General features: G+C 45.0%; 1 protein-coding gene across 1 annotated transcript; it reads left to right on the top strand.

The window, feature by feature from the left end:
* Positions 1-3,458: 3,458 nt before the first annotated feature.
* On the top strand, positions 3,459-26,666 carry LOC103179793 (serine/threonine-protein phosphatase 4 regulatory subunit 2). Its single transcript, XM_042339606.1, has 9 exons — positions 3,459-3,636; positions 4,024-4,105; positions 13,730-13,900; positions 19,732-19,825; positions 20,358-20,395; positions 20,502-20,582; positions 22,328-22,471; positions 23,047-23,300; positions 24,161-26,666. The coding sequence occupies exons 1-9, from the start codon at positions 3,603-3,605 to the stop codon at positions 24,460-24,462; spliced, it is 1,200 nt and encodes a 399-aa protein (XP_042195540.1). The 5' UTR covers positions 3,459-3,602; the 3' UTR covers positions 24,463-26,666.
* Positions 26,667-27,135: the final 469 nt, after the last annotated feature.

Here is a 27,135-nt window from a genome sequence, read left to right as displayed (position 1 = left end):
AAATCCCAGGAAACTGTACTCACACTTCATAAAGTACTGCTGAGTTCACACTTGAGGTATTGTGTCCAGTTTCAGTTATTATACACAGAGGAATTGTGGAGTGTTCAATGAAGGGAAGCCAGATGGTGCTGGGTCTTAAATCAATGAGCTATGAAGAGAAACCAGGGAGTTTAATCTATTCTCACTGGATAAAAAGACCGAACCATGTCCCAGGTTTTTTTAAATTAAATAATGAAGAGAATCAGCGGAGTGTGGAAATGGGAGAACGAGGGGTTACCTGATTGTAAACGAATTGAGTCGAGAGCTAAGTATAACTTAATGAGCGACTCCTATCAGCTAACGGGAGAGAAAGACGCAGCGAGCGTGAAGTCGGGTGAAAAATCATCAAAAAGGGAATTCCACCGAGAGGAGGTTATGGACGTGGGCTTAAGGAATAAAAAGAAATGAATTATTAATTAGTTATTGCAAGTAATCGTGCATTTCCTCGGGACACGAGGGCGAAAAAAAGCGTTGATTCTGATTTCGTGGGAAACTCGAGTTACTTTTAGAAGAAGAGTACCCCTGCCTCTTGAATCAGAAGGTTGTGAGTTCAAAGTCCAGGACCTGACTCAAATGCAAAGATTATTACATTGTGTTTTATATTTTTGTAAATCGTGGGTTGTATGCATACGCGTTTGACGTAAATAACAATGTTTTATACGGTTATAAACTGTGATTTCTGCAGATCAAAGGTGAGGCACAGATCGCAATTACCTGAAACTTGCACTCACATTCACACTGTCAACAAATGAAAGGCATCGCGGCAATATCTTTGGCTCTGGGTTCTGTTGCTTAGCAACATTCAGATGCTGTTTTGGAGCCTGACCGCATCAAATATAACTTTTTCCCTCTTGTTTCAACCTGGACTCCTGACAAGTATGATTTTTTTACACACCGACAAAACCGTTTTGGGATGGACAAAGTCTATTCGAATTCAAGACCCTCATCCTCACCTACAAGGCCATTCACGGCCTTGCTCCCTCCTACCTCTTGACCTACTATCCTCCTACCTACCTGCCCGTACCCTCCGTTCCTCTGGCTCCGGTCTGCTCCACGTCCCCCGCCCCAACCGCCCTACCATCGGTGGCCTTCAGCCTCTCAGCCCCGAGGCTCTGGAATTCCATCCCCCAGTGCCTTCGCCGCCTCCTCCCTTTCCTCCTTCGAGGCCGGTCTCAAGACCTTTCTCGTTGACCGTGCCTTCAGCTCCCCTCTCTACTCTCCACCCCCTCCTCACTCCCTCCCTTCCCTCCCCTCACCCTGACCATTTCCCCACTGCTCGGGTCCTGACCCAACTGTACAGCGCCTTGGGACGTCCTCCCGATGTGAAAGGTGCTCTATAAATGAAATCTTGTTGTTGTTGTTGTATTCCTGGAGGGAAAACAATGATCCCTTTGGTTTCCTTGGCTGTTGTCTCACTGGTTGTCTCTTGGATGGAGATAGCAGATCCTTAGCCTCCTGTTAGGCAACCACAGATGCTAGTCTTAGTGAATGCCAGGCTCCAGCTACTCGCAAGAGACTCTCCCATCAGAATTTATCCTTCAAAATACACAATGATAATAATAATCCTTGCATTTGTTATAGTGCCTTTATCACAGTCTTCCAGAAAAAATCCTGCGAAGTGCTTTGAGACAATCTTCTAATAATAATCCACCTAATAATAATAATCATCCTTGCATTTGATATAGCACCTTATCACATCGTTGAGACGTCTCAAAGTGCTTCACAGGATATACTGTAAAGTGTAGTGACTTTACACAAGCGAGATGATGTGGGTTCGATTCCCGGGCAGGGCGAAACGTTGGGCGGGTTTCCTTACTCCACACGCCTCCGTTTACCTCGCAGTAAGCAGGAACCGGGTTGTGAGTCGATCGGTGGATCGCGTTTCCGGGGGTTAATAATTCCTTCAAAAAGAAATAATAATAATAATTTGGTCATTCGATCCACGGCCGTTTGCGGGGACGCTGCCGCGCGCCATTGGCTGCCGCGTTTCGCTCGCACAATATGCAGTCGGCTCGCTTGGTGAGCGTATGCCGCGAAGCGCTTGGAGACGTCCCGGAGACGCGATAAGGCAGGAGCTGTGTCACAAGCAAGGGGCGTCGTGGTCGTCGTTGTTGTCGTTATTATTATTGTTATTTTGACGGCGCTGCATCTGAATGCGAGGACCGGCTGTTACCGTTGTTATTGCTGTTACGCCGGCTGTTAATAAATAATAATAATAATCCTTGCATTTGATATAGCGCTTTTCACGTCGGGAGGACGTCCCAAAGCGCTTCACAGAACACACTGTAAAGTGAATTGACCGTATATTTGTGGGCGAACGCGGCAGCCAATTGCGCACAGCAATGTCCCACAAACAGTCGTGGGTCGAAAATGACCAATTTTGTTATTGTTTTTTTTTTGGAGGGATTATTGTTAGGGCCGCGTGTGGAATAAGGAAACTCGCGCACGGTTTTGCCCTCTGCCTGGAATCGAACCCGGGTCTCTCGCTCGCAAAGCGAGCGCTCTAACCACTGAGCCACAGCGGAGGGCTTCGGTGTGAGATGCTGCAGGTGACCGAGGAGGGAGGGATGGAGGGAGGGAGGGATGGAGGGAGTGAGGGAGGCATGGAGGGAGGGAGTGAGGGATGGAGGGAGTGAGGAATGGAGGGAGTGAGGGATGGAGGGAGTGAGGGATGGAGTGAGGGAGGGATGGAGGGAGGGATGGAGGGAAGGATGGAGGGAGTGAGGAATGGAGGGGGTGAGGGATGGAGGGGGGGATGGATGGAGGGAGTGAGGGAGGGATGGATGGAGGGAGTGAGGAATGGAGGGGGTGAGGGATGGAGGGAGGGATGGATGGAGGGAGGGAGGGAGGGAGGGATGGGAGGGATGGAGTGAGGGAGGATGGAGGGGGTGGAGGGATGGAAGGAGGAGGGATGGAATGGAGGGGGAGGATGGAGGGAGGGAGGGAGGGAGGGAGGGAGGAATGGAGGGGGTGAGGGATGGAGGGAGGGATGGATGGAGTGAGGGAGGGAGGGATGGAGGGAGGGATGGAGGGAGGGAGGAAGGGATGCAGAAGCAATGCACTCACACACATACTCACACTGTGCTGTGGGGACCTGACTCCACATGATTGACAGGTGTGGAGTAGAGTGGTGGGGGCGGGGCGGGGTGGTGACGTCAGCGGGCCCCTCCCTCCCACCCTCCCTTTCCCCCCACGCACGCACGCACGCACGCGCCGGATGTGTGTCGCCGTCGCCCAGGGGGCCGGCGTGCGTCGAGTGACGTCAGCGGCGCCCGAGCGGGCCGGGGGCGGCCTCTGATTGGCTGGTTTCCCCACGCTCGCGGCGGTGGGGGGGTAACGAGGGGGGAGGGAGGGTGGTAGCGCGCGCGCGCGTGCGCCTGAGCGAGTGAGCGAGTGTGTGTGTGTGTGTGTTTCCGTCCGTCCGGGGGAAGGATTTTTACGGCGGACTCGTGTCCGGGGCCGCCTGGGAGTGTGGAGCCGAGGCAAAGGCGGGCGGCGGCGGTGAGGGGGGGGGAGAGAGAGAGAGCGAGGCGGAGGGAAGGTTTTGAGTGGACACCTCCAAGATGGACGCCGAAGCCCTTCTGGAAGCTCTGGCAGGTCAGCGCTCGCCTCCGCCTCGTCTCGTTGCCGCGTGAAACCGGCGCCTCCCTCCTCCCCGCCCGCCCGCCCGCCCGCGCTTCGTGCTCGGAGGGAGCCAGGGGGTGAGGGGGGAGCAGGACAGGGCAGGGCTGGGCTGTCCCCGGGCCCCGGCCTCCCCCCCCCACCCCTCCCTCCCTCTCTCCCTCTCTCCCTCTCTCCGGGTTTATAATCTATATATCTGTATATTTTAATGATGTTAAAAAAATATATTTTTTTAAATTTCGTTTGTTAATTTTTTTTGTTTTGTTTCTCTCTCTCTCACCTTTCTTTCTTTCTTCCCTCTCTTTTTCTTTCTTTCTCTCTCCCCCCTTCCTCTCTCTCTCTCTCTCTCTCTGTCGTCAGCAGATTTCGAGAAGAAATCCAAGAAGGAAGTGTCGGCGGTCCTGGACCAGTTTCTTTGTCATGTCGCAAAGACGGGAGAGACCTTGTGAGTGAAGGAGAGGGAGAGAGAGAGAGAGTGTGTGTGTGTGTGTGGGGGGGGACTGATGGGGTGGGACGAGAGGAGGGAGGGGGTGGGGAGGATCGGAGGAGGGGAGGAAAAGGGAGGAGCTGGGAGGAGGGGGGTAGGGGAGAGGGGGTGGGGGAGAAGGAGAGGGGAGAGGTAGAGGGGGTGAGGGAGAGGTGGAGAAGAGAGGATAGTAGAGGAGAGGGAAGGCAAATGGGGGTGGGAAAGCAGGGAAGGTGGGGGAACTGGGAGAGTAGAGGGAAGTGGGGGAAGAGGAGTAGAAGAATGGAAAGGTGGAGGGGAGAGAGGAGAACGGAGATTGCAGGAGGTCGGAGAGGATTAGGTAAAGAGAGAATGGGTGGACGATGGAAGCACAAAAGGGGGTGATTTTTCACCCACAAAATATCCAGTCAACTCACTTTACAGTATATTCTGTGAAACGCTTTTGAGACGTCTTGAAGACGCGATAAGATTATAATAAATGCGAGGATTATTATTCGGGGTAAACAAGATCAGAGAGAGTGTTGGGGGGGGAGGGGGGTGAGATGGGGGATAAAACTTTGCATTTGATGCAGTGCATTTCATGTCAGGCTGTCTCAAAGGTCTCGGAAAGTGCCAAACAGGATTTTATTATGAAGTGCAGTGGCTGTACTTCGTAAATAAGTGAAGAAGGGTAGGAGGTGAAACTGGGGAAAGAAGAGGTGGGTGAGGTGTCTGGTCAGGGAGGGTAACGGAAACGGGGAGGACAAGGCAGGGTTGGTGGGGCAATGTATGGTGGATGAGAAATGGTGATCAAGGTAGAAAGGGTTGGGGAAGGGGGAGAGATGAGAGAAGGATCTCCATATAGGAATATGAAGGGGCTGTTCAGAATTGTTCAGTTCTTTTAATCTAATTTTTCCACTTTTCCTCCATGTCCATTAATTCCCCTTAATTCCTAGTTATCTAAGCATCTTCTTTTGAAACGTCCCGATTGATGATTCTGTCTCCCTGGCGTTCTGGGGCAGTGAGTTCCACGTTTTTTTTTCACAGCCTTCCGTGTGAGGAAATCTTTTCTGCTCCCACTTCTAACTAGTTTAGTCCTCATTTTAAGGCTACGTTTGCCATGTGTTTTAATTCCCTCTTCCGTAGGGAGCTATCCAGCTTGTCAATTCCCTTAATTACTTCAAACGCCTCAGCTGAATGTCCATTAACCATTACACAATATAACCCCAGTTTACTCAACCGCTTGTCATAACTACATCTCTATCCCAGGTATTAATCTGGTGAATATAGTACAACCACTCATCCCTGGCACTTCTCTGCCTCTACACCATCGCCAATGAGGGGGATATGGTGGTAGATAGGAGGGTGGGGGGAAAGTGAAGAGAAGGGGGACTATCGGGAAGGGTGGGAGGCGGGGGGGGGGGGAGGTGGGAGGGGGGGGGGGGAAGAAGAAGGAAGTGAAGAGGAGGGGACTGGGAAACGGCCATGGTCGACTCAGTCCTGTGGGTGGGGGTGCGTTCTGTCAGATCCTCGTGTGTGAGAGTGTGTCTGGGGGAGTGGTGGGGGGTCAGTCAAAACTAGTGTCTGTGTCTGGGTGGGGGGGCAGTCAGACTCTAGTGTGTGTGTCTGGGGTGGTGGGGGGGCAGTCAGATCTTAGTGTGTGTGTGTGTGTCTGGGGGGGGAGGGGGCAGTCAGACCCTAGTGTGTGTATGTCTGGGGGGGGGCAGTCGGACCCTAGTGTGTGTGTCTGGGGCCGGGGGGTAATCAGACCCTGGTGTGTGTGTCTGGGGGGGTGGGGGGGACAGTCAGACCCTAGTGTGTGTGTCTGGGGGGGGGCAATCAGACCCTGGTGTGTGTGTCTGGGGGGGGAGGGGGCAGTCAGACCCTAGTGTGTGTGTCGGGGGGGGGGCAGTCAGACCCCTGTGTGTGTGTGTCTGGGGGGGAGGGGACAGTCAGACCCTAGTGTGTGTGTCTGGGGGGGGGGGCAGTCAGACCCCTGTGTGTGTGTGTGTCTGGGGGGGGGGGGGGGCAATCAGACCCTGGTGTGTGTGTCTGGGGGGGGTGGCAGTCAGACCCCTGTGTGTGTGGGGGGGGTGGGGGGGCAGTCAGACCCCTGTGTGTGTGTGTCGGGGGGGGGGGGCAGTCAGACCCCTGTGTGTGTGTGTGTCGGGGGGGGGGGCAGTGGTGTTTCTGCAGCAGGTGCCGGCAGCTCACTGCCGAGCCCCCCCCCCGGGTCCCGGTGTGAGTGCGAGGCCTGGGGGCTGGGACTCCCCTCCTGCTCCTTCCTCGGCAAAGCGCCGCAGCGCAGCCCTGTGTGCGCAGCGTGTGGGGCGGGCGTGAGCAGCGGGGCAAGTCCCCGGCGTCAGGGCCTGAAGCCTGAGCCTGAGGCCGGGAATGGAGGGGAGGGAGGGGGGAGGGAGTGAGGTGGGGGGGGGAGGGAGGGAGGGGTGGGGGGGAGGGAGGGAGGGTGGGGGGAGGAGGGAGGAGGGTGGGGGGGAGGGAGAGGAGGGTGGGGGGGAGGAGGGAGGGTGGGGGGGAGGAGGGAGGGTGGGGGGGAGGAGGGAGGGAGGTGGGAGGGAGGAGGGGGGGGGGGGGAGAGGGAGCGAGGGTGGTGGGGGGAGAGGGAGCGAGGGTGGGGGGGGGGGAGAGGGAGCGAGGGTGGGGGGGGAGAGGGAGCGAGGGTGGGGGGGGGAGAGGGAGCGAGGGTGGGGGGGGGGAGAGGGAGCGAGGGTGGGGGGAGAGGGAGCGAGGGTGGGGGGGGAGAGGGAGCGAGGGTGGAGGGGGGAGAAGGAGCGAGGGTGGGGAGAGGGAGAGGGAGCGAGGTGGGGGGGGAGAGGGAGCGAGGGTGGGGGGGGAGAGGGAGCGAGGGTGGGGAGAGGGAGCGAGGGTGGGGAGAGGGAGCGAGGGTGGGAGAGGGAGCGAGGGTGGGGAGAGGGAGCGAGGGTGGGGAGAGGGAGCGAGGGTGGGGAGAGGGAGCGAGGGTGGGGAGAGGAGCGAGGGTGGGAGAGGGGCGAGGTGGGAGAGGGAGCGAGGGTGGGGAGAGGGAGCGAGGTGGGAGAGGGAGCGAGGGTGGGGAGAGGGAGCGAGGGTGGGGAGAGGGAGCGAGGGTGGGGAGAGGGAGCGAGGGTGGGGGAGGGGAGGGAGGGTGGGGAGAGGGAGGGGGGGGGGGGCGAGGGGGGGAGAGGGAGCGAGGGTGGGGAGAGGGAGCGAGGGTGGGGAGAGGGAGCGAGGGTGGGGAGAGGGAGCGAGGGTGGGGAGAAGGAGCGAGGGTGGGAGAGGGAGCGAGGGTGGGGGAGGGAGCGGGGGTGGGAGAGGGAGCAAGGGTGGAGGGGGGAGTGGGAGCGAGGGTGGGGGTGGGGAGAGGGAGCGAGGGTGGAGGGGGGAGTGGGAGCGAGGGTGGGGAGAGGGAGCGAGGGTGTGCGGGGGGGAGAGGGGGCGAGGGTGGGGAGAGGGGGCGAGGGTGGGGGTGGGGAGAGGGAGCGAGGGTGGGGGGGGGGTGGATTGCCACCTGCTCTGCTGCACTGTGTGATCTCACCACCACATCTGAGGATTGCAATTGCTCTTAGAAACATCCCCCCCCCCCCCCCCCCCACACACACACACAAGTATTGTTTTATTTATTTCTCTGCCCTTCTCAAATGAAGGTTAAACTGCGGCCAGAGTTTGGGATACATTTAATCTCTTCGCAGCTAATCAGAGCTGGGATGAATAAAAAAAAATTGGGGTTGGGGGAGAGTTTAAAAAGAGTTTTAGATTAGCTGGGTCTCGGGGATGTTGGAGCGGGGTGGTGGGGGTGGGGTGCGTTAGCGAGAGAAGTCAAGGCGGGAAAGTATCAAATGCAAGGAGGAAAAGGATTTTTATGAACCAGCAGCGTTTGGAACGGTTTATCTGCGAGAGCGAGCGCTGTATTTGCAGGGCATTAAATTGAACTTAAACGCAGACGAGGGCGCAGTGTTGCTGTGCGGAGTTTTTCATCGTGATTATCACCGAATACAATTCGCCCCTCACGCGGGTTTCGAGAATTGTTCCGAGCTGCGACCGTTGCCGTGATCTGTACACGATTTGCTCTTGGGCGTTTGCTCAAACCGATTGAAACTTCCATCGCAGTGCTTCGAGATGTCCTTTAACTTGAATAATTGATATAAATCAAGTTAAAATAGATTGTTGCTAAGCACTTCACTTTAACGATGGCGCTGATTCCCTCACCTCAAGCCGTTTAGCTTAGATGCACAACATACCGCAAATTAGCCTTGACGTTTCACCCACAGTCATTCTTGTGTTTTGTCCTGTGTGTATGATCATGAGTATTTGGTAATGAACTTCAAAGTTGTCCGACTTCTCTCCTGTTTTCATTGTCCTCTAACCAACCGTAGACTTACCTTTCAGTGTTGTCATCTTTATTCTGGTAGCTACACTGTGGCTCCACAACAATTGTATTTAAGTCCTAAAGTACTGGTTATGTGGCTGATCAGAAGGTCCCAACGACATTAGGTTTCTCCTTAATTTCTCAGTGTCTAAGATTAGTCCATCAGCATTAATCTCCTCTCCTGCAAGATTTGTGTGGCACGTATATCTTCTCGGGGCTTGCACAGAATTTTGCACGTCTTGTATCAAAGTGCACTGCTTAACGGACTTTGAAATAGGGTATTGTTTACTTTAAAAAAATATATTATTTTCTTTGTAAATGGTTCCAATTTGTTTTGCTTGAGTGATTGTAGTGTTTCAGCTATTTAACATGTCACTTAATGTGTGCATGTGATCACACACTGGTCCTTTCAGTATTTTTTGGGGGGTTAAGCTTGTGTTAAGTGTGGAGCCAGCACTGTGATTAGCATGTCCCTTGATTTTCAGTGTGAAATTGGAACTATGTGTATACAATTCCAGATGCTAATCTGTTCCATGACTGGTGCATTGTGTTGTACCACATTTATTAAAACAAAATGCTTTTGATGACATTTGATATTTACGTCTTTAAGAGTGGAGCTTGATTTAGTGGGGTCAGGTGGAAGGAATTGACCTTTAAACACATAATTTTTCCAGCAGAAGAAATATTAAGTTTGAATTTTAAAAGCGTCACAGTAAAGAAGTGAATAATTCATTGCCTGATCTTTGGGGCTCGGTATTGATGCGCTTATCGTAATGAAAATTTGGTGATGTAAAATGGTGAGATGGAGTGCAATTCAAATGTTCCATTCACTGTTGTTTTTCTTAGTGTTAGTGTAGAGAAGTGAATGCGAACCTGCTGAGTTTGTGGATCGATACAAAACTAGGAAGAATCAAATCTATATTGGATTTTTTTCTTCTCAAAATGTGGGGTGTGTTCAAGATAAATGTTGATCTCTAAGCATCATAGTGGTTTCCCACAACACAGCCTACTTGTCGAGAGACAGTTTCTTGCATATTTTAACTAAATTTGATATAAATGGATAAAGAAAAACAAATAAACAAAGCTTTGATTTAGCATTTTCCGGGTACAGAATGTTGGGAATAAATTTGTTATCCATTTTTGAAACTTTCTCTGAAGTGCAGTGGCATTTAGTGAGAAAATATAATCAATTTCCAGTACTATAGAGGACTTGTTCTCTGTAGGGTTTATAATAAGCCCATGGATATCAATGTACAACTGACAATTGCTACTGACTGATAAATACACAGAGCTTTAATTATTGTTTGTTGTGGAGACAATGAAATCATTTGTGGCATGGAGAATATGAGCAGAAAGTGTAGGTATTTTATCCCTTGGAGCATTGAATTCTATTACCTTCCTAGTGTTTTGTGAAATCACAGCATTTGTTATGGTGATTTCACAAAGTAGGGTGTCTGATAGGGAAAATATTACATTTGCCTGCATCAATTTTTGGCCTCCTATAACTTGGTTGCAAGTGAGGGCAAGTCAGCAGTGGGCTGTTCTGCCCACTTTTCCCTCCAGAGAAGTATGCGGGCTCTGAGTTGGCCGATTCAGAGATTCAGGAGCTTGCAGTAGTCAATGAATGCACTGTATAATGTGGGTCTTATCTGTAGAACGGTAAGGTCAGGGGTTGAATCCCTGATCTTGCTTTACAAGTGCTAGAGATGGATATTCGGCCTTACAACTGAAGTCTGAGAACTTCTGTGTGATAATTCCCCTCTCCATATCACGATTGTTGAATTCTGTTCCAGTTCCCAAGCTATCAGTAGCTAAATCCGAGGCAGCTAATGTAAATGTCAGTAGCCTTAGTGTATTAGTACTAATAATTATTGGAAAAAATTCACCAGGGCCAATTTATTTCAATTTTGTGCCAGTGGGCAGTTTCTGCAACACATTTAACCTTTTGACTGCTTTCAAATCTATGGAAACTCCCTTCTCTGTAAAACAACCTTTTCTGTAAGCTTTCAGGTCTTTTGCTGTGCACAAGTCTCCCAGTTACTACAATAATAAAACAACTGAAACATTTGTAAGGTTCATTAACCTTAACCCACCAAAACAATACAAAAAAAACGAAAAGGAAACCATTTTGAAAACGTTACCTATGCTCGTGTTGTTTTAATTCCATTTTTACAGAATCTTTACTCTCTAACCATTTTCTAACCTTTTTCTGGCTTCTTGATTTTCAAAAGTTATCATTGTGTTTTATCAGTTTTCGGGTAGAAGATCCATTTTTGAGTTGACTTTACAGACTAGCTTTACATCCAAAGAAAAGCTGAAAGAAGGAAGGTTAGTGAGGTTGCATCATAGAGGTTGACCTTTAATGCGTAAAGTACTTCAGTAGGTGGAAGCTGCAGACTAGTAGACTTGTTTAATACCCTAAAGGGTACTTTATTCTCTCAGATTACCTCCAGTACCAAAAGATTAAAAGAAACTTTCCAGACCTGTTTGGAAGGACAAGTTTGTAGTTGTATCACTGGTTCTTATCCACAGTTAATAATAATAATAATAATCCTTGCATTTGATATAGCGCTTTTCACGCTGGGAGGACGTCCCAAAGCGCTTCACAGAACACACTGTAAAGTGAATTGACTGTATTTGTGGGCGAACGCGGCAGCCAATTGCGCACAGCAATGTCCCACAAACAGTCGTAGATTGAAAATGACCAATTTATTATTGTTTTTGGTTTTGGAGGGATTATTATTAGGCTCTGTGTGGAGTAAGGAAACTTGCCCAAGGTTTCGCCCTCTGCCTGGAATTGAACTCAGGTCTCTCACTTGCAAAGCGAGTGCTCTAACCACTGAGCTACAGGACTCCACAGTTAGTGGTTGTGTGAAAAGTTTTCATGCACCCACCATTAGCTATTGCCGAAACACGAATTGAGGAGCAAAGCAGGATCGAAAGGGGAAACCTGTAGTACGGCTGCACACAAAAAGGTCACACGCTTATCATTGTGCTTTACTTAAATCATTGTGGTTCAGTCATGAGGTTCAAACAATTGAAACTGTCGTCCTTTTTGTGAACCCTATTAATTGAATACCTGGTTGCTGAACCTTCTGGACTTTAGAATCTGCTAACTCATCAGGAACCCATACAGAACTCCTGATTCAGATGAGTGGTCAGATCTGGCACAACTCCCCTCTCCTCCCCTCTATTGAGTTAGGAGTTCCAGCAGGTGGTGATTATAATGACGGTGACAGCCAGCAAACCTTCAATTCCCGATCTTATAATGTTAAGTAGGAGCATGACACAGCAATAGCATTAACATTGGGGTTAGGGCAGTGATCCAGTAACCTCAACATATCCTTAAAACGCCTGATTTGAGTATTGTCCGGGTTGGCCCCAGGTAGTACTGCTTACAGTACAATAAATTGGTCAGTCAATCCACGACTGGGACACTGTTGTGCGCAATTGGCTGCTGCATTTTGCCCACAAAATATACAGTCAATTCAATTTAAAGTATATTCTGTGAAGCGCTTTGAGATGCCTCAAAGACGTGATAAGCCGCTATATCAAGTGCAAACATTATTATTATTGTATATTTAACTTCTGTTATTTCTAACGTACTAGAGCAACCGTAGTAAAATAATACTTAAGCTTGATATTTCACGTGGGCAAGATGTTTCAAAGTGCTTCACAAGATATACTGTTGTAGGCAAATGGTGAAAACAGTGAATTGTGGGAACTGGATACTGAGGTTTTTTTTTAAGGCTGTGAAAATGTTCCCACAAAGATGGGTCTAAAGGCATTCCTGTTCTGCCTGCTCTGCTTATCACTCCAGACTATATATTTGTGTGGTGGATCACTTTGAGGATGTATGGCCACCCTTTGATCTGCTGATTTCCAATCCTTTCACAATTGGCAGAATTCTCGTCTCCTGTTGCAGGAAGGACAGTTTTAAATTAACAAAATGGTGGGGGTTTTCAGCATAGCAACTTGCAGACATGACTTGTGCCCAGTCTCACTAACTTAATCTGCTCCATGGATATGCCAAATATAACATTTTAGGAATAGTTTTCTGTACTGGGTGAATATGGTAATGGTTAAAATGTTTGATATCCTGCTGTAGGTTAATATGTATAATAAGCTGCTGAAGTTAATATTCAAAAGATTTTAACATTTAATACTTTCCACATTGAAATTGTATTAGTTTCAAATGTTGAAATTTGTCCTGTGTGAACTCCATTACGGTTTGAACTCCAGAGCTTAGTGACAAGAAAATGGTTCACTTCCAAGTGGATTTTATGCTGCTGAATCTTCTGAAGTGCTGAAAAATAAATGATAAAGCAGATCAGATAGCAGCCTCGGCTAGAATCTGTTTCATTGCCCATCTCGCTTGAGAATCTTGTATGATGAATACTTTGGCATAATGTCTCTATGCTTATCCCAGGATGGTTATCAGAAGTACAACTTGCTCGTTTCTTGTTAATAGTGAATAATTTCTTCAGTCAGGAGAATCTGAGCCACAAATTTATCAATTCTAGCAATTATGAACTGTAGCAACCTGATGAAATCAGAGTATAGCTGACCATGCAAGGATAGTTTCAAGGTAGTAAGCTGCTTATTTGTTTATACAGGAGGTTGACATAGGACAGCACTGGATATGAGCACTAGTGTTATAATAATAATCCTTGCATTTGATGTAGTGCCTGATCACGTTGTTGAAACATCACAAAGTGCTTCACAGAATATATTATAAAGTGAATTGCCTATTTGCGGACGAAATAGTGTTAAGATACTGTTGTGGGTTAAACAACAAAAAGAACTTGCTTTTATATAGCGCCCTTCATGTCGGACGCAGAGCGTTTAACAGTGGCGGAGCCCGATGCCGAGCCAAGGAGAGGGGGAAGGTGACTGTAGGCACGGTCAAAGCACGACCTGAAAATGCGGAGAGAGGGGCGAGGTGAAGGGATTGAGGGAGAGAGTTCCACAGCTTCGGAAAGCACAGCCACCGATGGTGGGACGTAGGGTCCGGGGGGACGACGACAAGGAGGAGGCCGGAGCCAGTCGAGCGGAGGCAGTGGGCAGTAGTGTAGGGAAAGAGCAGGTTGGAGAGAGAGGGCAGTCCCAGGGAATGAAGCAATTTAAATAAAAGAGATTGAGGATCTTGAAATTGATCCACTTTGAAATAGTGTTAAGATACTGTTCCATTATATGGTGTTGCCTGTTTTTATTTTCTAAACCATAACTTGTAACTGATTACTGGATTGTAATTTCAGGATTCCTTGGTCACAGTTTAAAAGCTACTTTATGTTCAAGTTGGAGAAGGTGATGGATGACTTCAGAGCCTCTGCCCCAGAACCTAGAGGTCCTCCAAATCCAAATGTGGAATATGTCCCCTACGAAGAGATGAAGGACCGAATCCTTAAAATTGTTAATGGATTTGCCGGGTAAGTGGATCATAAAAATATACAGTCAATTCAAATTACAGTATATTCTGTGAAGCGCTTTGAGACATCTTGAAGACGTGATAAGGCGCTATTATCAAATGCAAGGATTATTATTATTATCATCGTCCGTTTTATTTATTTTCAGCTGTTTTTATGTTGCAATTTACAATGTGTAATAATAAATTCCGAATAACAGCCAACAGAATAGAATAAACTGCCAGAAAAGAGAGTGTTTCCTGATCACTTTGACACGTACAATACAGCCCACTGCACTAAAACTGCTGGGGCTCTGCTGCGTTGAGCAGAGGCAGCTGCAAAGTTCCTATTTGTCAGTCATTGTTGGACGCACGAGAGGCTGACCTGGGGAGGGGAATAGGTTGCTATGGTTTGGTTATAAGTAGCTTTTTTAAAACTCAGGAACTACTCTCCAGGCACCTGCACTGTAATTAAGGAAGGGAGATTGGGTGCACTGGAACATAGTTGTGGCCCTAGTCAATTTTATGAGTGCTGTTCAGTACAAAATATGAAAGTTGACACACAAAATGGGAGTTCCTCTCCTGGTATCCATCAGTAACCTGTGATACGCCATATGGCGTTTAATCTCCAGGCACCCAATGTTTGCTTTTCTTATTTAAACAAAACAGCCGCTCGACAAAATGTTAGGCTTTTCTCTGCGTTATTTCTAATGTACTGTGATGTGTGCAGCTAATCCAAGGGTAGGACATGATACAGTTGGTAGCTCATTTTAGGCTGTAAAATATGGCAGTAATTAAAATGTCTTCACAAGTTCACTTTGATTGTAAGGCTAAACTGCTCAGTGCAGCTACATAAATATGCAACTGAGGCAAAGTGGTTACACTATTTATTTAAAGATTTACAGTTAAAATTTGCAGTGATTTTAAACTGCTGATTAACATAAATTTGGGGGCAACAGGTTTATACCAAGGCGTGCATACTGATCTGTAGGCTTTGAATAATTAAATGTGCAATTGATCCATTGTAGGTAGACGATGGGTCATGTGCAGTAAATGTGAATAGGATGCCTGGCTAATTCTCTTTGTACTAAAAACATTCTTACATAGAATGTAATGTTGATTACATGACCAAGAATTGACCAGCTGTTAAATGCTTGATCTTGGGAACCTCGCAGGTTGTATATGGAATGTATGATTATAGAGGAGGAGCTCCTATTTCTGCGGTAGGTTTGCAGCAACCATATTTATTTAGTGCATTTCATGTCAGACGCCATTCTCCGTTTGGTTTGGATACTCTTTAAGCGCAGTGATGGGTTTCCGCATGTGTAGTTGTATGCTCACCAAATAAATATAGCCTCAAAGCATTTCAAACAGTGATCTGAAAACCTGAGCAGGGGATATGGGAAGGGGAACCTGAGGAGGAAAGAGGAGATGATAAGATGGCTGAAAGATGGATCTTACAGTAGATTTGAAATCCCTTTATGTCTTTGCAGCTCCCTACCTATCTGACTTGCTTACCCCACCACCCACCGCCTCCAGCCTCCTGTTTGTCCCTTATGCCCTCCGTTCCATCCTTCAGCCACTCAGCCCTGGAACTCTCTCCCTCAATCCCTCCGTCTTGCCCTGGTCCTTCCCCACTTTCAATCCCACCTAAAGAGCTTCCTTTTTCGATCGTGCTTGTGGTCACTTTCCCCTTCCGTCTCCCCCTGGCTCGGGATCAGACTCCGCCACTGTCAATCGCTCCGGGGCGCTACCCTGTGCGAAGGACGCTTTCTAAATGCAAGTTGTTGTTGGAGGGTTGAGGACAGGGTGGGGAGCAGCTCGAAGGGCGCAGTTTCAGAAAGCGGGGGCAGACCGGCTGAAAGCATGCCCACTGGCTGTGGGGCAGATCTGGGTGGGGGAATGAACCACGTCGGTTTGAGTCAGGGCAGCAGGTTGCAAATGGAGGTTGTGGCGATGGTGTGGAGGCATTTAATTGATTCGAAACGTCGAAACGTGAAGGTTATTTTCAGAAACTTTTCGCAACGGCTAGGTTTAATCCTTCCTTTGCTGGACACTATTGGAACGGCAACGGTAGAACCTTTGGTAAATTCTGTTGGAACCGATTCTTTGTAATCGTAATGATAAATAAGAAAATGATTTCATCATGCTTCATTAATGTAGCTACCATTATCATAAATGAAGCAACATCATTTATTTTGCTCAAATAACTCGCAAACTTGCCTTTTGTAGCATTTCACTTATTAATCCTTGCATTCGATAAACTGCCTTATGTTCAAACATCTCAAAGTGCTTCAGAGATTTTTCTGTAAAGTGTAGTGACTGGAATTTTTAGAGAGAGAGAGAGAGCTTTTCCGGACTGGCTTGATCCTTCAAGCAGCCGATCAATCCCATTAAATCAGTGTTATTCGCAGTGATCCTTGGACTCTGCAAGAGGAAGGATGCAAAGAAATTGCAGAGCTATTAAAGACTTTACCCTTCCAGCGCTCTCCCCTTCCTCCTGCCCCCTTACCCCCACCCCCCCCACCTCCTCAAAAAAAAACCTCTCAATACTGTTGTATAGTTTGATATGATTCTGATTGTGCATTCTGGAAACTGGGGTAACTCAAGTCGGGTTCCCTGTCAAATAGTATTGCATTAGGGCTGAAGATTGCATTGAGGTCTTTCTCGCCTGGTCCTTCCCCGCCCCACTGGCTGCAGAAGCCACTTTGCGCCACTAGAGAATGCTGTTTCACAATTCGTAAAGGCCGTTTAGCTGCAGAAACAAAGCACGGCGTTGAGCTTTGATCATGCAAGAGCGTTCACAAACACTTAATCAGCAGAAGCTCTAATCCACATAAACAGACTCGCACAACTTGCAAGACAAATTACCCTTTTGGTGTCTCTTTGATGTATGGAGTAGCTCATGAGTGAATGGATCACACCAAGTTTTTAAGTGTGTTATAATTAATGAACGAAAAACGGGCTAAGTAGCGTATTGTACTCCACTAATGAGCAATCTGCCAATAATGTGCGTTTGATTTTTAATATCATTTGAAGTGATCCTGCCTCTTGTATTGCAGGACTATTAGGAAAAGTAGCTCTGGAACTTTTAAATTTTGACTGCCTCCTTGTTCATAATTTATCTGCATTATCTGTAAAGATTGCCGGACAAGATGCAGGAGAATATGTAGCGGTGTTTGCCTGAATGGCCGAAGCTTTCCTTCGTGTACTGTTAATGCACGTGCTCCACTATACAAGGTTTCAAGATTTTTCAAAACAGCCAGTGCTGTTGCACGTTGTATTCTTCTGGAAAGGTTTGAACTTTTTTTGCAGTGACTTACCCAATCCCTGTAGAAACTCAATACAGATGGGAAGTAGCATAGTGAAATGAGCTTCCCTGTCACCTCAGGGAGTTGGAAGGAACTTACACCAGCAGCTGTGATGATTCTTTGCCACTTTTACCTTTGGTTCCAGTACTGCTTCAGTTTTTTTTAGTGCCAACACTGACTCCGTTGTGCTCCTCAGAAATTTGGAAACCTGCCCAGATATGTCTCTGACGAATCCCTGTATAGTAAAAGTGTGAATTGACTAACTTTAAATTGTAATTAGTAGGATCACAACACAATGAGCTCAAAATGATAGGGCCTAAATATAAGATAGCTAGTAGTAGATCTAACAGGGAGTTTAGGAAAGGGTGGTGAGAATGTGGAACTGACTGGGGGAAAGCGGTAGTTGAAGCAAATAGCATCAGTGTATTTAAGAGCAAACTTGATGTATTACATCAGGGGGAAGGGAATTTAGAGGTAGAGGAAAGGCAAGGGGTGGGTGCTTGTATGAAGTATAAACACAGGCACAGATTAGTTGGGTCGAATGGCCTGTTTCTGTGCTGTATCATTCTAAGTAACTCTATATGTAACAAGAGTGGGAATAAAAGGTGAGCGCTAACTCGTTCATGAATGAAATGTTTGTGGCTGGGGTTGGTTTAAGGGAGAAAAGAAAGAGGAAGGCGTTTGCTATTGTGTGCCAGAAACAGAAAGCTTTACTGTGGAATTATTCCTGTTGCTTCCATACAAGGCAGTTTTTTTTGGTGAGCAAACAGGTGTAAGGAAGAGAAAGGAAATACATCTTTGTCAACCTGGCGGAATTATCATAACCGCTTTCCTTTTCAGAGACTGAGACCGACTTTGAACATTTCAAAATAACAGGGTTGGCTCCTGTTTGTAATTTGCAATAATTCCATGAACGCTACCTGCTGCCTCAGTTTTAAGACCCATATTTGGGCGCAATTTGCTGGGCAAGTTTCCTCACTCCACACACACACACACACACACACACACACACACACACACACACAGCAGTAAGTAGGAACCCGGTTGTTAGTCGATTGGCGGATTGCTTTTCCGGGGGTAATAATTCCTTTTAAAAAAAATTGGTCACTTCAATCCGCGACTGTTTATGGGACACTGCTGTGCGCAATTTGCTGTCGCGTTTCGCCCACAAAGTATACAGTCAATTCACTTTACAGTATAATCTGTGAAGTGCTTTGCGACGTCTCAAAGACGTAATAAAGTGCTAAGTCAAAAGGATTATTTGATTTTCAAAAATTCTGATGCATTTAATTGTTTATTCATGTTAAATCTCTAATCTAAAACGTTAACATCATTGAAGTCCTGTACTTAAGCTTAAATTTGCTTTTAGTTATCTTGCTGTAATTCTTCATTTGAAACCTGGCCAAAGAGATTTAATTTTAGCACATTGGTTATGGACAGTAAATAAAGGTGTGTAATTACATTGGTAATTACACAATTCAGCTTCCTGCAAGGAGGAAAGCTCGGTGTGTTTGTGGATCAAGCTTTCCTCCTTGCAGGTAATACAGGACAACAATTTGCAGTTATAAGCTCCTTTCACATAGAGAGAGACGTCTCCAAAGAGCATACAAAGCATGAATGAGAGTTGAGCTGGGAGGGAGCTAAAAATAATAATCCTTCCATTTGACATCACACTATCGCATTGTTGAAGTGTCAAAGCAGTTTGCAGGCTTTTACTGTGAAGTGTAGTGACTGTGTGTATGTGGGCAAACATGGCAGCCAATTTGCGCACAGCAATGTCCCACAAACAGCAATGAAGTGAGTGACCAATTTTATCTAGCAAGGGTGAGAGGAGGTGGTGGTCCAAGGCATGGTCAACGATAGATGTTTCATACAAATTTTGAAAGCAGGTGAGGTGAAGGTAATTTCAGAAGAGAGCTCCAGAGGATGTGGGCCAAGTGGCTGAAAGTCAGCTCACTGATGAGCAGGCGGCTGTACAGCAGGTTAGAGATGGTAGAGTGGAAAGAGTGACTCGGAATCGAGTTGCAGGAGATTGCAGAGCTAGTTATTTATGTTTCTTCACATACTGTGAGTGTTTGCATGAGTGTAAATCATTTTGACAAACATAAACAAGCTGCATTTACTTTTGTGACTCACTAAATGTGAGCTCTCTTAAATGTATACGGTAATGTATATTGACTACACGGTGAGCGCAAGATAGTGCCAGAAACGCATTCTGTTTTATGAAATGACATATTTTAAGTGTTCTAAAATACCTCATCAGTAAATTTTATTCCGCTGTTGACTATGGGGGACTTTACATGCATCTTAAAGGCTTTTGAACCCATAATGGAGGAATGGTTTATATGTACATGGAGAGTTGTCAATACAAAAAGTACAATATAGATTCAGGCTTTTACTGAGGATACTATCAAGTGTTTAGAACCCCAAAGGAAATCAATGCAAACTTGATTTTTTGGCAGTTTCCTTGCCAAAGTCCCCAGCTTAGTTTTTGCTTCTGGCAGTCTAATGTGTAATATTGTGGTTGGTCTGTTTCTATTTGCAGTATTCCCTTCACTATCCAGCGTTTATGCGAGCTACTTACAGATCCGAAGAAGAATTATACTGGGACAGACAAGTTTCTTAGGGGTGTTGAGAAGGTAACCAACAATCCAATATCTTCATTAAATTTGTTCGTGTTGCACTACTGAGAAATCTCCTTCGCGTCTATGTTTTTTGAACTGGTGATGAAAGCCACTTTTTATTTTGCCAATCGTCTTTTACAACCAAGTCTCGCAAGTTTTAACTCAGTAAAGATGAGGTTTTGGGGAAAAACAATGGAGAAATTTCTTCTTTGAGACGCTACCCTGCGTGGAGGCACTATATAAGTGCAAGTTGTTGTTGCTTGCTGTGTGGAGCACTGATCTGAACAGTCCAAGGATGCCAGGTGTGTGCGTGTTCTCGTCTCAACCAGGATGCCAGCAGATTTTCTACACTTGGCTCCTGCCTAATAGCCTTTGGATGAAAAAAGAAATTAAATACGTTTCTACATAGCGAAAATGACTTATAAAATGTATCTATCCAGGGCTACGTGAATTTTTGTAATGTTCTTTGTGCAGAATATATTGCCTTTCATTTTCTTGAGAAATGTTGTTCTATTTATGTTTTAAAATGTTTTATTTTCTATTGCAGAATGTTATGGTTGTCAGCTGTGTCTATCCCTCTACAGAGTAAGTCATGTTTTTTTGAAATGTGTTGTCATTTTCTAACTTCGACAACTTGATTATGAAGCTTAGCTTTTTTTTTCCCGCTAATCTTGTTTAAATTTTTTTTAAGGAAATGCAACTTTGGCTCGAATAGTTTGAACCGGGTGAACGGCATTATGCTATCAGGGAGTCATACCAGTTACACAGACAGGTGAGCCCACATTATTTTCCTCTTAAGATTTCCAATCTCAATATGAGAGAGTTATCCCACTTAAATGTGAACTTTTGCTTTGCTGTTTTTGCCCCGCATTTGCGCACGTTGAACGATAACATCATGGGTGGAATGACATCGCCTAAATTGCGCAGTCCTGGTGACGTTTAGGATCACTTTATTTTCATGATATGTTGCCATCACTTTGTCATAATAATACTTGAATTTGATATAGCACCTTATCATGTCTTCGAGATGTCTCAAAGCACTTCACAGAAGATACTGTAAAGTGAATTGCCTGTGTATTTTGTGGGCAAAATTAGCTTCTTAACCTAGAAATGAAATGAGACTGCGTTCAAAATCCTTGTTGAGGCCAAAATTACAAATCTTACTTTTAGCCGTTGAGTCACTTTTGGTTGGAATATTGATTTGCTCCCATGTAGGCATGGAAAGGTTTTCAGAGAGGAGTGACCACATTGTAACTGATAGCGGGGAAAGAGAATGAGACGATAACACCCACTGAACAGGGATGAGAATAATGTAGTATATCTTAGTGTGGAAAAATTGAGGTGCAGGGAGTGTAATCTAGTTGATGGCGTCAGGTGTCAAACCTTGAGCGTTATTATATGGAGAGGTCAGATTTCAGCATTTAAGTCTCCCCTGTAATAGAGAATTTTATTTGGGTGGTGCACCCATCTTTGTACAGATATTGCTGTAACATTTTCACCCACAAAATATACAGTCAGTTCACTTTACAGTATTCTGTTAAGTGCTTTGAGATGTCTCAAAGATGCAATAAGGCTCTATGTCAAATGCAAGGATTATTGTAACATGCTACAGGTCAAATCTTGTACCGTATGACTTCCTAATTATTCTCTTTGATACTTGGTGAACACGAAACTGCGACCTCTAGGTGTCGTTGTCAGTTAGATTTTACCTCCCTTTCAGTTTCTGAACTTATTTTTAATCCTCACATGCTGAGACTCTTCCTTTACGTGTGCATTATTATTAATTAATCACTTCTTGAATTAGACACGGTGAACATTAGCACAAATGCTTAGTTCAAATGCAAAATATATGAAGCACAAGGGTTATACTGTTGTCCACTGAATGTACTGCAAAATAGGATGCCATGTTGCACCAATGATTCCTGCATATTGCGTACTTTATATTGTATGATTTGCCCACAAAATAAGCGGTCAATTCACTTTACAGTATATTCTTGAAGTGCTTTGAGACATCTCAACGATGTGATACAGCACTATATTAAATGTAAGGGTTATTATTTTTACGGTTGGATGGAAGAGGTATTAAATAAGAAGGTGTTTTTCCCCCACTTTTAAGGAGGGAAAAACGGAAAATGGGTCACTTTGGGGGGAGGGTAGGTCTGTGGAACAGAAACTGTACACGATACAAGGATCTCTGCAGAGGGAATGGTGATGGATGTTTGAAAACAAACATGCAAAAATAGTCTCTTTGGAATTTATATTTCTAGCATTTCCTGATTGCAGAGCAGTATATATACTTTTTTGTTCACAAATGCTGCGTGCTTGGTAATACCGAATAATGCGCTTAAAAATATATGCTCCAATAATTTTAAATTACTGTTTGCTCCAGTTGTTGGGCAGAATTATGGTTTGGTATTGTCTTAACAGTGGGTGATTTGCTGGTGGTTCAAGTTGAACATACGATTGTTGTCTTTGACTTTAATAATGAGATGGACTATGTCTCGTTTTGCATTTCAGGTCGAATATAAATGGTCCTGGCACCCCGAGGCCACTGAGTCGTTCAAAAGTTTCTTTATCAAGTGTTCTTACAACAAACGGTTTGCTGGACAGCCCTGAAAGTCGAGAAATAAGTGTGCAAAAGACGGAAGAAAAATTGCACGAGTATGTTTTATAATTCTTTATATTTAAAAAAAAACTAAATTAAGTAACAACAAAGCTAACCTTTAAATACATGAATTGTGAATAGTTCAGATGATCCTATCTGCCCGTTCAAGTGAATGTTAAAGATACGGCGGCACTATTTGAAAAGAGAAGGGGGTTTCTCCCTCCTGGGTCCTGGCCAACAATCCCCCAAATAAAATTGTCACTCGCTCCATGGCTGTTTGTTGGCCATGGCTGTATAAATTTTGGCACAAAATAAACAGTCAGTAATATCCTGCGAAGCACTTTGGACGTCTCAACGACATGATAAGGCGCTCTATGAAATGCAAGGATTATTTATTACTAATAATTCTCACAAAGGTATCTTTGCATTACAATATGATCTGTGCACGCAGTGCTGAAAGGTTACTAATATTGGTGGAGATATTTTGGGTACCAGTGTCCTTTTTGGCGATGTCGGTTTTATTTTTTTTGCATTTTAAAACTGCTTGTTCCAAATGTTTGGTGTCACTTGACGTATTTTGGCGAATTTTGGCCCATTTAAACGGACTCTGGGACTTTGCTTTTGTGCACAGCGAATCGCCAACCCCTCACGGTGAAGACTCTCCAACCAGCTGTTCAAAAAACAAGCATTTAGAGGATGACACGATGGAGGCTGATGCCCCTGAGGTGAAACGACTGAAATTTGACAAGGAGAGCGAGGAGGAAGCTCCGCCCGCCCTCGCTGAGAGTTCCTCGGAAATGCCTGAAGAAGCCGAGAATGCCGCAAAGCAGGAGGAAACCAAAGAGCCGAGTGAATGGGCTGAGCAGCCTAGCGCAGATAAGACAGGTACCGTTGCCCATTTATTTGACAGTAAATTGCCAAAGTGACCTCTTAATAAGTAAACATTTGTACACAAGAGAGAGATTGGTTTTCGACAGCAATAGATAATTTGCGACTTGATTTGACGTTTTGGAAAAGGAAAGTTTCTTGCCCTTTTTTGATATCCATTCCATTTCCCCCCCACCCCAAGCAAATTCTTGACAATGCATGAGAGGGAATGTAGGGTGGGGGGAATGTGCTAGAGTTGGGGGTTAAGATGGGTCGAAGATCGTGCAGTGTGGGTCTTAAAAAAAAAAAGCAATTGTTCAGCGCCCTGGGTCATGCTTCCAACGTGATGGGCGTTATACAAGTGTAAGTGGTTGTTGTTGTAAACACTGACATGGACTAGATGGGCCGAATGGCCTGTTTTGGTGTTGTACATTCTACGTAATGAGTGTTGGAATATCAAAGCTGTATTATAACCTATCGATAGCTGTGTATTAGTTTTGAAATGTATGTGATAATATATAAGTTCGGGCAGTAAATAGCAGTTTTGTAGTGGCACTTGTAGTGGTAGTATCGGCCTAAATGTAGACTTTAAAGTATTTGGATTTCTTTGATAGTAAGATAATAATTCCTTAATAAAAAAAATTGGTCACTTCAATCCAGGACTATTTGTGGGACGCTACTATGCGCAATTGGCTGCAGCGTTTTGCTCACAAAATATACAGTCAATTCACTTTACAGTATATTCTGAGAAGCGCTTTGAGACGTCTCGAAGATGCGATAAGACGCTGTATCAAATGCAAGGATTATTATCATTGGCCGCACTTGTAAAGAGAAAAGAGTTTTCTGACGTGTGTGTGTGTGTGCGTGTGTCCTTTCAGAGGCCCCTAGCTCGCCGGTGAAGACCACCACACTGGAGTCGGAAGAAAAAGGTGTCGAGGTTTCATTCGAAAACGTAGAAACTTCGGAGGAAAACAACCAAATGGACCAATCTGAGCCAACCAAGACATTAACTTCTGAGGAGAGTGAAATCAGTGAAAGCACTGACGCGGTTAGTAACAGTGCGGGCTGCAGTGCTGCAGAGGAACCAGGGACATCTGCTAAAACTCCCGACGACTTACCTTCCGAGAGTCCAATGGAGAATAGCACAGATGTCACAGAAGAACCGATGGAACAGGACTAAATAAAAGATATCTGGGCAGTATTTTCCATAAAGCTCTGATTTTACACTGTATAAAATTTTATGTAACAAAGCAGACCTTTGTTTTCCAGAAGGAGTTTTCGGGAAAAAAAAACTTCTCTGAGAAATGTCTGGAAGAGTTGTTAGATAAGAACTGTGAAAGCAGCTCCTTCAGGGCTCATCTACCTACCGCTGACTTTTTTTTTGTTCAGTCAAATCAGTGGTTTATGTATAGATTTTTATTTAGAGAGAGAGTTTTTTAAACTGGAAAGTAAAATTATAAATGTCAACTTGTTTGCAGTTCATCAGAGTAGGACATTTACCATAGGTTGTTTGTTCTTGTTGTTTTCAAATATCTTTGGTGAAAAAATAATTAATTTCCTACTTGGTCACTGTTTCAACATTCTACATGTAATTCAAACACTGCTGGAACGAACACCAAGTTTAAAAACACATTCCAGGAAAAACTCAAAACTTCTACACCACTTTCATATACTTCTGAGGTGCCTGTGTGAGTAAACGTTAATCAAAAGGGAGCCTGTGGTTTGTTGTCGAATCGAAACTCAGCAATGTTTGGGACTCATTTCAAGATTTACTTTGGTCGTAGAACGGATGCTTTTTTTTAGATTGAGTGTTGAAGCAAACAGCAAAAAGTGGGAGTTACTCGCTCAGTTTATATCCAGTGGTTATAACATTGTGAAGATTTGAGCGTGTTTCCTTCCAGATTACATTTTTTTTGTAGCATTGCAGACAGCGTGGGTACAGTACACCACTGACTGCATTAGAGAACCATTGCGATTTAGCCATTTAATTCGTTCACACAACCAAATCTTAGTACTGGCAATGCAATTTTTGAGGGTACATTGAACCACCATAATTTGTACAAAATTTTGAAATGATTAAGATAGATGTATGTTGACAGCCAGTGGTCGTACATTTTTGGAGACAAGTACGCAAAGCACAAATTTTGCTCTGCAATCCTGACGTTTTCTGATATCCATCCAGCTTGTATATTCAGAGTCCTTTAAACTTAACTTTCAGTCACAATTACTGGCTGCCAAGTTTGTACTCGTTTCTGGCAACTGTACTTTTTGATATTTAGAATTTTTAAATTTCTGTAAGTAGATTTTGTAGATTGTAATTGTTCACTGCCTTTGTGAAACGTTATATAATTGTATAATTTCTGTGTGTAAACTGAATGCTTTGGCTTTCAATACAGTATTCATATAAAGCAATAAATGTTATATCTGGACACGATGAGTCTGGAGGTACGCTCCAGTTCCAGTTGGCAAAAATTTGCACAGGTTTGCCAGAGGCCATATGACTGCACGTAACTGACAATCGGCAAGATTGACGGTTTTGTTTTTTCCTGTGAATGTCGTGTTTCGCACTTGTGAATACTCTAATATACTTTTGTGGGATCTTAAAATTCACTTTCTTATGAGAGAACTAACCAACTTCATTCTAACTGGTATGTAAAGTTTTTAAAAAGGATGCATTAGTGCTGTAACAATGTTTTTTTTCTTCAGTGCTATGCTTGGGAAGAATATGCATCTAAATTGCTAATTAAACAACAATTTTCATAAGTTTTTACCAATCTGACCAGCAAGAATGTTTTTGAATCGCGATGCTTTTTAAAGTTGTGATGTTCACTCATAGTTTTACCAGCGGAAGTGGTGGGCATTTCCATAATTCCTCTACTAAGTTTAACTCTTAAATGTACGGTTTGGTTAAGTGTTGGTACGTTTGGGGAGAGAATGGCGGATGCAATATTGCCTTGGGTAATTCTTTGTAGCTCTCTTGTTTGCTTGCTTTAATCATGCTTACAATAAGGTGAAATCTGATTCAGTTAAGTAGCAGACCTGAGTCTCATCTTTGAGGACTTCAGATAAAGAAAATGAAGACATAAGATACATCAAAAATGTTTGGGTGAAATGTTTAAAAAGTTGTGATTTCTCCCACTTAACTTCATATTTTGAAACTGGCACGTTTGTCATTCTACATATGGTATGTAGAAACTTCAACTTTCTACAGTGATATCATTTTTGTCAAATAGGTTTTCCATCAGGTTTAAATGTTTATGTTTAAATTCACAGATTTGCAATAGTTTGTTTTGATGACGCTAAAATGTTTGCTGCTTTATGATGAGCTCTGTAACTTAAATTGTTCATGTTCTCAGACTTGTTAATGTAATCATTACGAGCAAATCGAAACGGCTTCTGTACTTAAATGTTCAAGCACATCACCTGTTACTTTGCGAGGCTTCAAATGTTAGCGAAGTGAGCGGTTTGAGTTGAATGTCATTCTTGCCCCTGTACCATGGTTAGCAATGTTAACAGATTTGAGTGGGCTTCACAGGGCAAGTGGTCCTGCATGGCTTTAGCTGGTTAAACTCTAGCAATACCCCAATGCAAGTTCTGGAGTCTCCAAGCCTCGAGTCTTGTTCACCTGGCGTTCAATTCTCTGTGATGCGGTAGGCAGGGTAACTTCCACTGACGAGAGAGCACGAGAGCAAACTCCACAAACACTAGACAAATTTGAACCATACAGAATAATAATAATTCTTGCCTTTAATATAGCGTCCTGCCCACGTGAAAGGCGCTATACAAATGTAATCTTGTTGTTGTAGCGTCTTATCACATCCTTGAGACGTCTCAAAGCGCTTCACAAAATATA

Source organism: Callorhinchus milii, unplaced genomic scaffold (genome assembly GCF_018977255.1).
Source record: "Callorhinchus milii isolate IMCB2004 unplaced genomic scaffold, IMCB_Cmil_1.0 Scaffold12, whole genome shotgun sequence".
NCBI lineage: Eukaryota > Metazoa > Chordata > Chondrichthyes > Chimaeriformes > Callorhinchidae > Callorhinchus > Callorhinchus milii.
This window is presented reverse-complemented; position numbering and strand designations above follow the sequence as displayed.